Source organism: Oreochromis aureus, linkage group 19 (assembly GCF_013358895.1).
Source record: "Oreochromis aureus strain Israel breed Guangdong linkage group 19, ZZ_aureus, whole genome shotgun sequence".
Classification (NCBI taxonomy): Eukaryota; Metazoa; Chordata; class Actinopteri; order Cichliformes; family Cichlidae; genus Oreochromis; species Oreochromis aureus.
Window position 1 is genome coordinate 12,898,915 of NC_052960.1, and position 18,422 is coordinate 12,917,336.

Sequence of the window (18,422 nt, forward strand, 5' to 3'; positions counted from 1 at the left end):
GGCTGTATAAAAAATTCCTTCACTTTGGCTGAAGGCTGCAGGTGTAGAGTGTTCAACTGCAATGAGAATAACTAGCCCACTTAAACACAACACAAGTGTACCCCCCACCCCCAACCTACAGACTTCATTTCAGCAACAGTGAAAGCTTTAAAAAGCTAAATGAGATAATAAGTGAACAATCAGCAATTTCAAATCATCCAATCGCCTTTTTCATTAAGGCCATTGCAACTTAAGTTTAATAAATAACCACTGATGAACACTGATCCTGCTGTTTGTTAGAAAAATTACAAACATCCCTGATCTTTTGTTACTGAAAAAATTGAAAAATATCTAAACATTGTGACGCTCTATGAGCATATCTATTGATTTTGATTCTGTAAAAAACTACTGAGATGATGATCACTGATAACAGTGTTGACAGATTATTTCACTTTGCATCTAACAATCCCCCCAAACCCCGTCACTCCCTCCAGTTCTCTCTCTCTCTCTCTCTCTCTCTCTCTCACACACACACACACACACACACACACACACACACACTCTCTCTCTCTCTCTCTCTCTCTCTCTCTCTCTCACACACACACACACACACACACACACACACACACACACACACACACACAGGTATTTGTTTGCAGGTTGTGTTTTGAATGCTCGCTGCGCTTCACTGATCCTAAACCAGTTTAAGAAGAACCAGCGGGAAACATCTGTGCAGAGTCTCTGACAGTGAGATTAATCATAATGATGATGATGTTGCTGACTCCACTGCTGATCACAATCGTGCTCAGACTTCAAGGTGATGAGTGATGTGGTTCTGTGTATTCTCTGTTATGTTGTACTTGACATCACACTGTCATTTTAACAAAGTAACATATTTTAATTTCCAGGATCAGATGCCAGTTCATCTGTGACTCAGTCTCCTGTGTTTAAGGCTGCTGCTTTGGGACAGACGGTCTCTCTGAGCTGTACAGCCAGTAAAGGAGTTGATGATGATCTCAGCTGGTATCTACAGAAACCTGGACAGCCTCCCAAACTGCTGTTTTACAAAATCAGCAGACGTGAATCTGATACTCCGAGTCATTTCAGCAGCAGTGGATCTGAGCCTGAGTTCACTCTGACAATCAATGGAGTTCAGGCTGCAGATGCAGGAGATTACTACTGTATGGGAGCATATAGAGGCCCCGAGTTCACACAGTGATACAGAGTCGTACAAAAACCTCCCTCAGTTACTATTTGCAGTGTTGCAGCTGTGAGCTTCTGATACAGACTCTGACATGCATCACTGGTTCACTGAGGCTACTCTCAGAGGTGGAAACTAAAATATTTATTCATTCCTGATCACATCATCAAGAATATTTTAAATTAAGTAACACTGTTTAGAATCTGCAACATATAAGGTGCTTCACATTTTAAATTAAATCAAGTTCTATAAAATAAGTTTTTGTATCACAGCATACATAAATACATATTTAAATGCAAGTAACTGATGACAACAAAGGTCAAAATTAAACAGCCACGTGATCAGGATAACTAAAATGGGCAGAAATTGCAGAACAATGTATTTGCTACAGCCTCAAAAGACTGACTGCAATAACATGCTGTTAGCAGTGGTGCTGCACAAACATCAGCCTGGCCATGAAAGGTTTTAAATTTGATTAATAAAATTTTAATATTAATTCTACAGTTTGCCAGAAGGCCACAAAGAGAGGCAAGAAAAGATGTGGTGTTCTTTGATGATATTTTGAGTCAGATTTTTGCAGTATTAATTCCTTGAAAAAACAAGACTGGATGGGCTTAGAGGCTCAAAATTCAAGTCTTAGTCAAAAAACATGCACAGAAAATACATTTAGTAATGAAATATTGAACCCAGTATCTGTACACAGTTTTTAACTTAAATTAAGTTCATCTACTTTGATTTGAATTAAACAATGATTGTGCTTCATGCATGAAAATGTTGTTTTATCATTTTCCTACCACAGGGTTGTAATCTGGTGTTTAAGTTGTATTTGGGAGGTGGAAAGTTCAGCTGTAGCAGGGCAGTAGCGACTTTACATTTCGCAATATATAAGCCAATGTTCCATTCGCCATGATGGCTATTTTCCAACTCCTCACCAGTATAAAGCTGGATTTTGGTTGGTATCTTCATCTTTTGTTTCAAAGGTCAACAGCGATCGCTGACTTTGCACACAAATAAGCTTTTAAAAGCTTCTCCCCAAGAACAAAGCAAAAGTGATTTTTCTTAAGCTGTGATTTTATTTTGTGATTTTTACTTTTTTTACACCATGTTTTTAAAGTCAACATGTATAATATTAGCTGATAAACTTAGCATGCACATCATAAGAAAGTCAAATGTTTGCAGAAAACCTCCAGGCTGGTTGAAACCCCTGAGGATGTGCTGGTGCCCCCCACCTTCCAGCCCAAATTCCAGTTTGAGGGGAAGCCCCCAGTGGCCAAACACACCACAGTGGCACTACTCTGTTTGTCTTCCTCTTTGGATGGAGGGAGGACAGTGAGGGTGGGTCTCACCACACCCGCTGGAGGAGAAAAGGTTGAAGATAACCGAAAAAAGAGATACAAATGTACAAACATCTGAATAAATATATTGTCAGTGATTACTGATCAAACCTTTATTTTTTCATGATGTGTTATAGTTAATAACTTGACCCTGAGATAATTTTCTTATTTGAAACTGACAAAGCTAAAGCACTCATGAGAATACAGTTAAAACTTCACATCTGTTTCTTTCACTTCCTTTAAACTTCATTTAAAATCGATCAACCATGAACACAAAATTGATCTGAATATACTGAGTTGCTTTTTTTTCTAATATAAGTCGACAAAACATAATTCAATATTTGTTTTTATTTTATAATTCATGAGTAAAAATACATTTTAAATCAAAGTGAACTAAAACGTCACTATCACAGCTTTTAATATTGTAACCAGATAATATTTAAAGTGAAATTAACCAAAAAAAACCATCAAAATTTGTTTTCTGTAAGTTCAGTTCCTTAGAAGACCGAATGAATATTGATTTAAGAAAAGTTTCTTCCAAAATGTTGCCATGAAATTAATAATAATCACTGAATTTAATCAAAGTTCTGTTTAATAGATTTGTTTTAAATGCTTAATAAATACTATGTTTATCAAAAATTAGAAATTTCTGGTACTTACAGCCAACGATGAGTTTGGTTCCTCCACCAAAAGTCCTCCACAGTGATACAAACTCATTAAGTGGCCGTACAAAAACCTCCTGCTCTCTGAACAAACCTCTAACCACTGAAAATGAACCTTTTTTTCAAGTAAAACATCACAGTACACCTTATTAAATGTAGAAGATGATTTTACTAAAGTGACTTAAAATTATTTAATGAATTTAAATCATAATTATCATTACTGTAGTTTTAGTATTAAGAACTGAACGACAAAACGTCATTTTCACATTCCTTTTCTCATATTAATTTTTTAAAACACACAAAACACTGTTTAAAACAGCAACCAGAAATGCCTCAAAAAATCATGAATTGTGAAACTATGACAATATACTTAAGAATGCTATACAGGTATCCTGTATTTGTTGATACCAAAATCAAAAGTAAGCATACAAACCAGAGTACCATTTTAATCCAGGTGTTAAAAATACGTAAATATGTTTCCAAATATGTTTTTCTCTACTGCATAAAATTATTAATGGTATTAATTCAAACAATTTTTCTTCTCATTTTGTGCCCCTTGTTTCCTTCAGTGTGTTGAGAGGAGAGAAATCATTTCCATAGAGAGGAGGCTTTGCATCATCAGCTGATCCTCCAGAGAACTGAGAAGGTTTATAGTCCTTTGAGTTCAACACTGCAGGACTCACATCTGTCAGTCAACACAGCAGAAAGCACAACCACCATGACTCTCATCACCATCCTCATCTGGACGCTGACCTGCTGCTGTTTTACAGGTTCATTCACTCAGCAACATTTCAAACATGATGTGCTGCTTTTTCTCTCATTGATTTCTGCTGATAAATGAATGATTTGTTTTTGTCTGCAGGATGCAGCGGTCAGGTGACTGTGACTCAACCTCCAGTAGTGACATTTACTCCTGGATCCACTGTCACTTTGACCTGTAGGACCAGCCAAGCTGTTAAGAGATGGTCTGATGGTGATGAGGGTATGGCCTGGTATCAGCAGAAGTCTGAACAGACTCCTAAGCTCCTAATAAGATATGCGAAAACACTTCAGTCAGGAACACCATCTCGATTTAGTGGCAGTGGAAGCAGCTCTGACTTCTCTATGACCATCAGTGGAGTTCAGGCTGAAGATGCAGCAGTTTACTACTGTCAGAGTTTACATGAAATAAACAGTGCTTATGTGTTCACACAGTGATTTGTAGTCGTACAAAAACCTCCCTCAGTCAGACTGCAGAGACACTGAGCTGTTACAGCAGGAACTGACTGCAGCTGCTGACGAGGAAGAAACTCTGACACAGACCACTGAACACAGTAACTTCACCAAGCACTAAATACTCATCTACACTTCTTTTGGGGAATTTTGAAATATTCACTCACTGTTATCATCTTCAATGCCTGTACCAACACAGAGCAGAGCAGCTATCTGAACGCTACTCCAACAGAGGTCGATTATCTTGTTAATAATTTTGCCTCCTCATTAAGTATGACTCTGGTTACTGTAGCTCATGTGAAAAAGAGAACCTCAAATCAAAAGTACTTGACTCCGTGGTATAACTCTCTAACATGCACCTTAAAGCAGATAACTTATAAGCTGGAGACAAAATGGCGTAAAACAAAGTTAGAAGATCATCATTTAGCTTTAGTTTGCTGCATTATAAGAAAGCCCTCTGTAACGCTCGAACATCTTTCTATTCATCACTGATTAAAGAAAATAAGAACAACCCTAGGTTTCTCTTCAGCACTGTAGCCAGGCTGACAGAACGTCAGAGTGCTGTTGACTCAACCGTTCCTTTAATGTTAACTAAAAATGACTTCATGAACTTCTTCACAAATAAAATTTGAACCATTAGAGAAAAAAATACTTATAATCGTCTCACAGATGTAACATTATCTGCAACTACTTTCAGTACCATTGATATTCATTTTGAGTCTTTTTCTGCAATCGGTCTTTCTGAGTTAACTTCAGTAACTTCTTCCTCAAACCATCAGCATCTCTTTTGGACCCCATTCCTACAAGACTGCTCAAAGAAGTCCTACCATTAATTGATTCTTCAATCTTAAACATGATCAACGTGTTTCTAATAATCGGCTATGTACCACAGGCCTTCAGTTAAACACTTACTTAAAAAGCCTTCTCTTGACCCAGCAGTCTTTGCTAATTAGTCTTAGCTTCCTTTCATCTCAAAAATTCTTGAAAGAGTAGTTGTCAAACAGCTAACAGATCATCTGCAGAGGAATGGCTTATTTGAAGAGTTTCAGTCAGGTTTCAGAGCTCATCACTGTACAGAAACAGAATCTTCTTATGGCCTCCAGTGTTGGGGAGTAACGGAATACATGTACCAGGGTCACGTATTTAATACAAAAAGTGATTAAATGTATTTCGTTACAGTCACCATTTAAATAGGTATCCCTCACCCCAACCGATCACGGCAGATGGCTACAGTGGTATTTTTGTGCCTCTATTCTGTGCGAACCTAAAGAAAATTTGCAAGATGAAATTTTGCATTTTGAGGAGAAAATTATTTTGAGTGAAGAAAAGTTTAATTTCAGCAAACAAAATTCATTCTTGCTCAGTTGTTGGCATTTGCTCTTGCTCAGATCTCTGCTCTGTGTGCTCACAGACATCTGCAGACCTGCTCTCACACATAATAACAGCCCCTCTGAGCGAGAGGGGCTGTTATTATGTGTGTATATGGATAATAGCAACACTGAAATACATTTCTTGCATGTAGCAATGAATTTTGTTTGCTCAAATTAAACAAATACACTGACACAGAGATGCACTCACCCCCCTCCCAAAGTGTCCCAACGACTCCCACTGCTTACTCCAACCCAAAGTAGGCAGGCTGATCTGTCCAGCGCCGGAACACTGGCAGCAAGACCAGACTGCTGTCCACATGGGTTAACTCTTGCCCAGCCCCCCACCCCGTTGCAAGTCATGTGAATTTATGTTGCAAACAATTTCCCTAGGGACAAATTAATTATTAATAATCAATCAATCAATCAATCACTCAATCAAAACTCCCTCAGCAGGTCTGTTATTAAAATAAGTTCACTGATTGAAACAGTTGCATTTTTTTTATTTATGTACATAAACTAATAAACTCTAATGCATTCTAATGATTTACTAATGAAAAAATACTCTATGAACTATACAATGCTGATAGTAACTATAACGTGGAATATATCATTTTCTGTATTTAAAAAATGTATTGTTCTGATAGAAATATGAGGTTTGATAGAACATTTGTATTTAATAAAGTTTTGTGAAATTTCCACAAAGTTGTTGTTTTTCTTAAGCTGTGATTTTACTTTGTGATTTCAACTTTTTTTACAGCATTGTTTTAAAGCACAGCATGGATAATATTTGCTGATAAAATTGCACATCAATAAAGAGTCAAACATTTACAGAATTATTGCAACAAATGAAACATGTAACTTCAACAAACTATAAAACACATCAGATGCCAACAGGAAGTGTTGCTGGAGCTCTACTCTCAGCAGTGGTCAGGGTCAAGTGATGTTTCCAGTAACTCTGATTATAATGTTTGACTTTCTGAGTCAGGGTGAGAGACTTTTTACTTGTTTGTTTTTAATTCAGTTTGTGCTGTTCATGTTTCTCTGATTTAACCTGATACATTTTCTGTTGTTTTTTCCTCAAGATTCAAATCATTTTACAGCCTCCCAAACTGCTGTTTTTCAAAATCAGCAGACGCCAATCTGATACTCCGAGTCATATCAGCAGCAGTGGATCTGAGCCTGAGTTCACTCTGACAATCAATGGAGTTCAGGCTGCAAATGCAGGAGATTACTACTGTATGGGAGAATATGTAGGACACAGTGATACAGAGTCATACGAAAACCTCCCTCAGTTACTATTTGCAGTGTTGCAGCTGTGAGCTTCTGATACAGACTCTGACATGCATCACTGGTTCACTGAGGCTACTCTCAGAGGTGGAAACTAAAATATGTATTCATTCCTGATCCCATCATTAAGATTTTAAATTAAGTCACACTATTTAGAATCTGTAACATATCATGCTTATCTCACTACATTTTGTATTACTTCTAATTTGCTGTGCATAAGAAGGTAATATAAAAATAATTTTGTTTATACAGTACATTTTAAATCACAAAGTTATAAGGTGTTTCACATTTTAAATAAAATTAACTTATAGGAAATAAGTTTTCATATCACAGCATACATAAATACATGTTTAAAAGTAACTGATGACAACAAAGGTCAAAATTAAATAACCAAATGAGCAGAATAACTAAAACGAGCAGAAAATGCAGAAAAATGTATTTGTTACAGCCTCAAACGACTGACTGCAATAACATGTTGTTAGCAGTGGTGCTGCATAAACATCAGCCTGGCCATGAAGGGCTTTAAATTTGATTAATAAAATTTTAATATTAATTCTACAGTTTGCCAGAAGGCCACAAAGGGAGGCAAGAGAACATGTGTTGTTCTTTGATACTTTGAGTCAGATTTTTGCAGTATTAATTCCTTGAAAAAACAAGACTGGATGGGCTTAGAGGCTCAAAATTCAAGTCTTAGTCAAAAAACTTGCACAGAAAATATGTCTAGTAATCAAAACCCAATACTGAACCCAGACCCTGTACACAGTTTTTAACTTAAATAAAATTAATCTACTTTGATTTGAACTAAACAATGATTGTGCTTCATGCATGAAAATGTTTTATCAGTTTCCTACCACAGGGTTGGAATTAGGTGTTAAAGTTTTATTTGGGAGGTGGGAAGTTCAGCTGTAGTGGGGCAGCAGAGACTCAGCTACATATTGCAATATAAGACAAAGTTCCATTCACCATGATGGCTATTTTCCAACTCCTCACCAGTATAAAGCTGGATTTTGGTTGGTATCTTTATCTTTTGTTTCAAAGGTCAATGACGATTGCTGATTTTGCTCACAAATAAGCTTTTAAAAGCTTCTCCCCAAGAACAAAACAAAAGTGATTTTTCTTAAGCTGTGATTTTATTTTGTGATTTTTACTTTTTTTTAAACAATGGTTTTAAAAAACAACTTGGACAATTTTAACTGATATACTTAGCATGCACATCAATAGAGAGTCAAATGTTTGCAGAAATATCGCGACAGCAGAAACGTGTAGCTTCATCAAACTTATAAAACACATCATATGCAGACAGGAAGTGTTGCTGAAGCTCTACTCTGAGCACTGGTCAGGGTCCAGGGTTTGAGTGACGGGGCTCTGTCCACTCAGGCTGGCCTCACAGCTCACTGAGCCCGCCTTCCTCCACTGGTCTGCAGAGAGGCTCAGGGTGCTGCTCCAGCTGTAGCGGCCGTCTGTCCCCAAGACCTCCAGGCTGGTTGACACCCCTGAGGATGTGCTGGTGCCCCCCACCTTCCAGCCCAAATTCCAGTTTGAGGGGAAGCCCCCGGTGGCCAAACACACCACAGTGGCACTACTCTGTTTGTCTTCATCTTTGGATGGAGGGAGGACACTGAGGGTGGGCCTCACCACACCCGCTGAAGGAGAAACGGTTGAAGATAACCGAAAAAAGAGATACAAATGTACAAACATCTGAATAAATATATTGTTAGTGATTATTGATCAAACCTTTATTTCATAATGTGCTATAGTTAATAACTTTACCTTGTGATAATTTTCTTATTTGAAACTGACAAAGCTAAAGTACTCATAAGAATACAGTTAAAACTTCGCATCTGTTTCTTTCACTTCCTTTAAACTTAATTTGAAATTGATCAACCATGAACACAAACTTGATCTAAATATACTGAGAAAAGTATTTTTGATTCTAACAGAACTCCACAAAACATAATTCAATATTTGTTTTTATTTTAAAATTCAGTGGTAAAAATACATTTCAAATCAAAGTGAAGTAAAACGTCACTATTACAGCTTTTAATATCTTAACCAGACAATATTGAAAGAAGCAAAAATAACTAAAAGAACATTACAATTTGTTGTTTTGTGTTATGTAAAAGACTGAATGAATATTAATTTAAGAAAAGTTCATTTCAAAATTGTGACATCAACTTAATAATAATCACTGAATTTCTTCAAAGTTCTGTTTTGTAGGTTAAAAATATGCTTAATAAATACTACATTTTTCAAAAATGAGAAATTTCTGGTACTTACAGCCAACGATGAGTTTGGTTCCTCCACCAAAAGTCCACCACAGTGATACAAACTCATTAAGTGGCCGTACAAAAACCTCCTGCACTCTGAACAAACCTCTAACCCCTGAAAATGAACCTTTTAATATAAAACATCACAGTACACCTTATTAAATGTAGAAGACGATTTAACTTAAGTGACTTAAAATTATTTAATGCATTTAAATCATAATTATCATAATTGTATCTTTAGTATTAAGAATTGAAAGACAAAACTTAATTTTCACATAAACCTAAACATACTTTTAAAACACACACAAACAAACAAAAAACTGTTTAAAACAGCAAACAGAAAAACTTTAAAAAATCATGAATTATGAGGCTATACTGAAGACAGTTTTACAGGTATATTGTATTTGTTGATACCAAAATCAAAAGGTAAGCATACAAACCAGACTCCCACAGGTGTTAAAAATACGTAAATATGTTTCCAATTATTTTCGTCTATTCCATAAAATCTTTAATGGTATTAGTTTCTTTTGATTTTGTGCCGCAAAGTTCCCTTCAGTGTGTTGAGAGCAGAGAAATCATTTCCATAGAGAGGAGGCTTTGCATCATCAGCTGATCCTCCAGAGAACTGAGAAGGTTTATAGTCCTGTGAGTTCAACACTGCAGGACTCACATCTGTCAGTCAACACAGCAGAAAGCACAACCACCATGACTCTCATCACCATCCTCATCTGGACGCTGACCTGCTGCTGTTTTACAGGTTCATTCACTCAGCAACATTTCAAACACGATGTGCTGCTTTTTCTCTCATTGATTTCTGCTGATAAATGAATGATTTGTTTTTGTCTGCAGGATGCAGCGGTCAGGTGACTGTGACTCAACCTCCAGTAGTGACATTTACTCCTGGATCCACTGTCACTCTGACCTGTAGGACCAACCAAGCTGTTTACAGATGGTCTAGTGGTGACGCCATGTACTGGTATCAACATAAATCTGGACAGGCTCCAAAGCTCCTAATAAAATATGTGAAAACGCTTGAGTCAGGAACACCATCTCGATTTAGTGGCAGTGGAAGCAGCTCTGACTTCTCTATGACCATCAGTGGAGTTCAGGCTGAAGATGCAGCAGTTTACTACTGTAAGAGTTTACATGAAATAAACAGTGCTTATGTGTTCACACAGTGATTTGTAGTCGTACAAAAACCTCCCTCAGTCCGACTTCAGAGACACTGAGCTGTTACAGCAGGAACTGACTGCAGCTGCTGAAGAGGAAGCAAAACAGTGCAGTGGAGGCAAAGCTCACTGTAATATCAGCACTATTTCACAAAGTCATGTTCTGCACACATTTCCTGAAAATGGCCTAAATGGCCTGTAAATGGTATAGCGCTTTACTAGTCCCAAAGCGCTTTACACATTCAGTCATCCACCCATTCACACACTGGTGATGGCAAGCTACAAAGAAAAACAAAAGTTGGCTGTTTATATACAGGAATTCTATTTACAATATTAGTTTGCTAAATGTAAATTTCTCACAGCATCCAATTCAGGTTGTTGATTATGGCCAAAATATCACCAAGTTTTCTTTACTTTTGTGTAAAATATTCAAATTTGGTTCTAACAAAAGTTGAAGTCATTAGCATCCCCCTAACAAAAGATCAAACAAGTTTAAATATAACTGATAGTGACAGGCCTGATAAGAAAAAAATCAAAGTGACAGTTATGAAGCACACTCAGCTATTGAGCCCTGACTAGTCCAGTTCCTGCTGACCAAAGACATCCCCACAGCGTGATGCTGCCACCACCATGCTTGACTGTAGGAATGGCATTGGTCAGGTGGTGAGTTGTGCCAAATTTCCTCCACACATGATGTCTGGGATTCAGGTCAAAGAGTTCAATCTTTGTTTCTTCAGATGAGAGAATTTTGTTTCTCATTGTCTTAGAGTCCTTTGGGTGCCTTTTACTTAGGAGTGGCTATCATCTGGCCACTCGACCATACAGGTCTGATTGGTGGAGTTCTGCAGAAATGGTTCTCATCTCTCCATAGTAAGATTGGGCACCAGACTATGAAACACATCATATGCAGACAGGAAGTGGTATTCCTGTCCCTAAGACCTCCAGGCATTGGGGAGAGCCCTCCAGACCAGACCTCCAAGTTCTTGGTCAGCTCACTGTCTAACGCCCTTCTACCCCGATGACTGAAAGAGTCATGGTGGTTTCAGTTCTTTGATATATGAGAGAATGGAGGCCACCGTGCTCTTTGGACCGTCAATGCTGCATAAATGTTTCTGCACCATTCCTCACAATGAAACTGTAACATACAAAATTTTGTAAAATGACAACAGAAATGGTGTGCACAAAAGTATGTGCAAATATATTAAAAGGTAAAGAAAAGGATATGACAACAAAAATGCTCCAAATGTGAGATTTGACATCAACACAAAAAGCAGAAAAACATGTAAGAAAAAAAAAGATAAAAAATTATGTAAAACAGTATAAGAAGATTTGTTTCTTGGTCAGTGTGTATCATGGTTAAATTAGTATTGTTAAAAATGCTAACAGTCATTTTAGAGGTGTTAGCGTGTTTTGACCTTTGAAGAAGAACTGACCACAAATGGCGTTCACAGTAACTCAGTGCAAAGACAATAAACATAAGTGTGAACCAGGGGAAAAAACAACAATGAAAACATGACAAAACATACAAAATATGAAATAACCACAAAAATCCCACAATTAAAAACAAATAACCAAAAAAACAAAGTATCAAAACGAACAATAAAGAAATACATCGAATGCAAAAGGCACAAAATGACAAGTGAGACATAGACAGACAAAACATGTCAATCCTGGATATTTATCATTTGTTGATTTGTATATATTGTATATATTGTGCTGTTCCTTATATCTTAACGTAGGCTACTGTATTGCTAATAGTCTAGTCTGTTTTTGTTTTTGTCTTTGTTTCTATACAGTACAGTAGCATTATACTGTTGATCCCATTTGTCAGTAACATTATACTGTATTGGAGCAACAATAACCCACACAATTTCCCTAGGGATTAATAAAGTATTCTGATTCTGATTCAAACAGAATTTTTTTTTTTTTAATTACCCTTGACCAAAAGGAGACAACGGAGCCCTGCATCGATGTCCAGTCTGCTTTTTGGATCTATGAATCATTCAATTTTATGTGTGTTTTCTTGTTTTGACATTAGAGGGCACTATTTCGGGCGATCTTGGCTCAAGAGTTTGCATTTCGTCTTGTGATCTGAAGGTTGCCGGTTCGAGCCCCGGCTTGGCCAGTCTCGGTCGTTGTGTCCTTTGGCAAGGCACTTCACTTACCGCCTACTGGTGATGGCCAGAGGGGACGATGGCGCGATATGGCAGCCTCGCTTCTGTCAGTCTGCCCCAGGGCAGCTGTGGCTACAACTGTAGCTTGCCTCCACCAGTGTGTGAATGTGAGAGTGAATGAATAGTGGAATTGTAAAGCGCTTTGAGGGTCTCGAAAAGTGCTATATAAATGCAATCCATTATTATTATTTGTGCAGCTGTAATGTACAAATTCCACCCGGACACCATAGGTGCAGGTGTGTGCTCACTGACCCGTGCATTAATTTGAATATCTGTAGTGCACGCTGGATGCAAAACAGCTTTCTATAATTTCAGTATCTCACAGAAATTTTTATCCTTCTGTAAAATGACCATTTTTAAATGTTTTGCTGGATGGACAGCTGTCTATAAATCTATAATGCCATCTCCCTGAGCTGTACAAGCAGCACAGAAATCTGTAATTACCTTAACTCAGAACCTATGAAGATCTAGATTTCTGCTGTGTTGAAACATAATGTGTGAGAACAAGCACATTGGTATAGTTAAAACTAATATCAAATTAAACTAGGGATCGATGTGCTCCCAGTGATGATCTCTCGCAGGAGATTAGAGACAGTGCTGTTCTATAGAAACTCCCTGATGATATTAAAACGAATAAAATAAAAGTTAAAAAAGAAATAGATGATCTAAACATGGACAGAAATATGAAATATGATGGACATACAGAAAAAAATTCTTTTTATTAAACAACAGCACAATAGGGAGGAAATCATTAAGAATTCTGTCTGTTAAGCTTAGGAAGCAACAAGCAGAGAGGACTATACATAGAATAAAGAACCCTCTTAGCAGACAAATAGAAACTGAACTGGGGAAAATTAAACTATCCTTTTAGAATTACTATAAAAGACTTTACTCCCAATGCTTTCTAGATAACAATTCTGATGTTAATACCTTCCTCTCAGGTCTCAAGTTGCAAGGAGTGAGAGAGAAACAAAATAAAATGCTATTATCCACAATAGCCAAAGAAGAAATTTACTTGGCAATTAAAAGACTAAAGGGAGGGAAAATGGTAGGGCCAGATGGGTTTCGCCCAGAATGGTATAAAATAATGCAGGATTATTTGACTCCCACCATGTTAAAAACATTTAATTGGGTAATGGAAAAGAAAACTATCCCTTCTTCATGGAGGGAAGCAATAAATTCCTTTATACCAAAAGAAGGAAAGGATAAACTAGAATGTAGTAACTATTGCCCAATTAGTGTACTGAATATTGATAATAAGTTGTTCACATCCATCATCTCTAAGAGAGCAAGAGAGGGAGAAGGCGTTCGATTTAGTGAGGTGGTCCTTTTTATATAAAGTGCTTGAGAAGTTTAATTTTGATAAATCCATAATTGATATTATTTTTAGGGCTATACAACAAATCAACAGCTTAAATTAAAATCAAGGGAGGCCTCACCGAAGCATTTATATTGGAGAGCGGGACACGACAGGGCTGCTGCATTTCATCACTGCTTTTTGCCTTGTTTATTGAACCATTAAGTCAGTGGATCAGGCAGAGACAGGATATAACTGGAGTAAGAACTGCAGGAGGGGAACAGAAATTAGCACTATTTGCTCAAGACTTACTATTAATGATATCCTATCCCACACAGGCACTTCCCAAAATCACGGAAATGCTATCAGAGTATGGCTCTTTCTGGATACAGGGTTAATGTAAATAAAACGCAGGTATTAACTTTAAACTATGAACCACCAGTCGAAATTCAGAATCGCTATAAATGGAAATGGGCTGCAGATAGCATTAGGTACCTAGGGGTGGTAATACACTGTGACTTCATCAAAATGTTCAATGCAAACTACGCCCCGCTAAATGAAGCTATAAAATCAGATATACAAAGATGGAATACCTTTCTGTTATTTGATAATGCAGGAACTCAAAAATGCATCTGAAACTGAAGAGTCTGTTATAAAAAAATATATAAAATATTAAAATGTGTTACTCAATGTCTCTAAGTAAACTTTGAGGTAAGAAAAGTAACAGCAATACAGTCTGAGAAAACATTGCTGTTTGGAGGAAATTAGAAGAAAAGTCATGACATCATTGGATACATGGTTCAAAATATAAAATACCTGGTTTATGGCTGTTTCTATGGAGTACATACCCTTCTTCTCAGGGTTCTACAGAGCTGTACAGGACTAAACTATTCAGAGTAAGTAATGTTAGACCAGTTTACTATTCATGTCTTTAAACAGTTATTCATATGTTTCTGTTTTTCAAAATAAATGTTGATCCAGTTTGTCAGAATAATCAAAATCAATCAGCGTCTTTAGTGTCAGATGTATGACAGTAGGGGAACCATGCATCTGTTAATGAGACAAATATAATGAAAAGTTTTAACGATCCTCTCCTCACATGACCTCTGTGTTTTCTGTTTCATTGGGAGAGGTGGGTGGTTTCCTCCTACAGTGTGTTTTGCACACTTTCATGCATCACTGCTCCTCACAGTTTAAGTTCTGCTGTCACACATGCTCTCAGGCACTTCCACTGAAAACTGAGTCAGGATGGTGTTTCCAATGTTGGTGGTTCTTTTGTTAGGCTTTCTGAGTCAGGGTGAGAGATTCAAAAAGCTAATAATAATATTTCAGGAGAATGTTGTTTGGTGAAATTTACTCAGCTTGTTTTATGTGTACATTCATTCTGAAGTTTAAACTGTCTTCCTGTTGCATGTTTTTGGGGAATAAAAATAAGTTTTTAAATTCTTTCCTTCATTTCAGAGTCACTTGCCAATTTTCTGACTCAGACTGACGAAGTCAAGTCTGTCAGTCTTGGTGGGACTGTGACCATCAGCGCCACAGGAAGTTCAAATATTGGTCCTGATCTCAGTTGGTACCTTCAGAGACCTGGACAGCCTCCCAAACTGCTTATATACAAAGCATCAACTCACTCCTCAGGAACTCCGTCTCGATTCAGTGGCAGTAGATCTGGTTCTCAGTACACTTTAACCATCAGTGGGTTTCAGGCTGAAGATGCTGGAGATTATTACTGTCTGGGCAACCATGGTGGTGGAGTGTTCACACAGTGATTTATAGCTGTACAAAAACCTCCTTCAGTCTGGCTGAAGGCTGCAGGTGCAGAGTGACAGACTGCAATAACTGATCAACTCACGGCCACAAGAGCAAAAACACAATGAATCTAAACAAAACTGAAGAAATACACGGTTGTATTTATAAAAAATTTTACTTAAATATGTCTCAATGAACAAAAAATCATGAGCAGGTCTGTTAGATAGAAACTAATATGTGTAAAACAATTTTTCCATATTTTTGTATATTTACTTACACAAAGTAAATAAAAAATGGCACATATGATAATGATTTACTAATGAAAAATAATATATACGGCTTCATAAACTGTATCATATGAATACAAGCTGGAGTGCAAAAATGTAATTTTGATCAAGTATTTCTATGCAAAGTAATGGAAAAACGATAACACGAAAGTCATTTTTCATAAACTGAAAGATTTTATTTTGTGATATAGAATTGTTTTCTTTTTCTTACAGCATGGTTTGAAAGCACAATATAATATGAATAGCTGGTGAATTCTGCATTTAGATTAATGGAGAGCCAAACATCTGCAGAAATATCACAACAGAGGAGACGTAGCTTCATCAAAATTTAAAATGTTTCACAGGCATGAAATATTGTTGAAGCTCTACTCTGAGCAGTGGTCAGGGTCCAGGGTTTGAGTGACGGGGCTCTGTCCACTCAGACTGGCCTCACAGGTCACTGAGCCCGCCTTCCTCCACTGGTCTGCAGAGAGGCTCAGGGTGCTGCTCCAGCTGTAGCGGCCGTCTGTCCCCAAGACCTCCAGGCTGGTTGAAACCCCTGAGGATGTGGTAGTGCCCCCCACCTTCCAGCCCAGCTTCCAGTTTGAGGGGAAGCCCCCACTGGCCAAACACACCACAGTGGCACTACTCTGTTTGTCTTCGTCTTTGGAGGGAGGGAGGACAGTGAGGGTGGGTCTCACCACACCCGCTGGAGGAGAAACGGTTGAAGATAACCGAAAAAAGAGATACAAATGTACAAACATAGGAATAAATATAATGTCAGTGATTATTGATCAAATCTTTATGTTTTTTCATAGTGTCTTACAGTTAATAACTTGACCCTGTGATAATTTTCATATTTGAAACTGACAAAGCTAAAGCACTCATGAAAATACAGTTAAAACTTCACATCTGTTTCTTTCACTTCCTTTAAACTTCGTTTAAAATTGATCAACCATGAACACAAAATTGTTCTAAATATACTGAGTACATTTTTTAAGTCGACAAACCATAATAAAATATTTGTTTTTACTTTGAAATTCATAAGTACAAATACATTTTAAATCAAAGTGAGCTTAAACTTCACAATCACAGATTTTAATATTTTAACCAGATAATATTTGAAGAAGCAAAAATAACCAAAAAGAACATTAAAAATTGTTTTCTGTAAATTCAGTTCCTTCAAAGACAGGATGAATATTGATTTAAGAAACGTTTATTCTAAAATTATGACATCAAATTAATAATTATCACTGAATTTGATCAAAGTTCTGTTTAATAGATTTTTAGAAAATGCTTAATAAATACTACGTTTATCAAAAATGAGAAATTTCTGGTACTTACAGCCAACGATGAGTTTGGTTCCTCCACCAAAAGTCAACCACAGTGATACAAACTCATTAAGTGGCCGTACAAAAACCTCCTGCACTCTGAACAAACCTCTAACCCCTGAAAATGAACCTTTTTTTTATGTAAAACATGACAATACACATCATTAAATGCAGAAAATGATTTAACTAAAGTGACTTAAAATTATTTAATGAATTGGAATCATAATTATCATTGTTGTATTTGTACTATTAAGAACTGAAATCCATCCATCCTCATCCGCTTTATCCGAAGTCGGGTCGCGGGGGCAGCAGCCTAAGCAGAGAAGCCCAGACCTCCCTCTCCCCAGCCACCTCCTCCAGCTCATCCGGGGGAACACCAAGGCGTTCCCAGGCCAGCCGAGAGATAATCTCTCCAGCGCGCCCTGGGTCTGCCCCGGGGCCTCCTCCCGGTGGGACATGCCCGGAACACCTCACCCAGGAGGCGCCCAGGGGGCATCCTTGTCAGATGCCCGAACCACCTCAACTGGCTCCTAGGTTAATTTTCACATAAACCTATAGCTACTTCTTACACACACACACACACACACACACACACACACACACACACACACACAGACACAAACACAAAACACTGTTTAAAACAGCAAACAGAAACACTTTAAAAATCATGAATTCAGAAATTATGACAATATAGTTAAAAAAGCTATAGAGGTACACTGTATTTGTTAATACCAAAAATCAAAAAAATAAGCATACAAACCAGAGTGCCATTTTAATCCAAGTGTTAAAAATGCATAAATATGTTTCCAATATATTTTCCTCTATTACATAAAATCATTAATGGTATTAATTCAAACAATTTTGATTTTATGCCCCCCGTTTCCTTCAGTGTGTTGAGAGCAGAGAAATCATTTCCATAGAGAGGAGGCTTTGCATCATCAGCTGATCCTCCAGAGAACTGAGAAGGTTTATAGTCCTTTGAGTTCAACACTGCAGGACTCACATCTGTCAGTCAACACAGCAGAAAGCACAACCACCATGACTCTCATCACCATCCTCATCTGGACGCTGACCTGCTGCTGTTTTACAGGTTCATTCATTCAGCAACATTTCAAACATGATGT

General features: G+C 37.4%; 2 gene segments (V, D, J or C); one reads left to right on the forward strand and one right to left on the reverse strand.

Annotated features, from left to right (window-relative positions):
* Nucleotides 1-8,162: 8,162 nt before the first annotated feature.
* LOC120434872 overlaps nt 8,163-18,422 on the reverse strand; it is a 42,899-nt gene continuing 32,639 nt past the window's right edge. The window contains 2 exon segments of the V gene segment in view: nt 8,163-8,688; nt 9,323-9,360. Of these exon segments, the coding sequence occupies nt 8,366-8,688; nt 9,323-9,360 (361 nt within the window).
* Nucleotides 15,190-15,906, forward strand: LOC116318016. The segment is given in 2 exon segments: nt 15,190-15,249; nt 15,414-15,906. Coding segments are annotated over 2 exon segments (357 nt in total).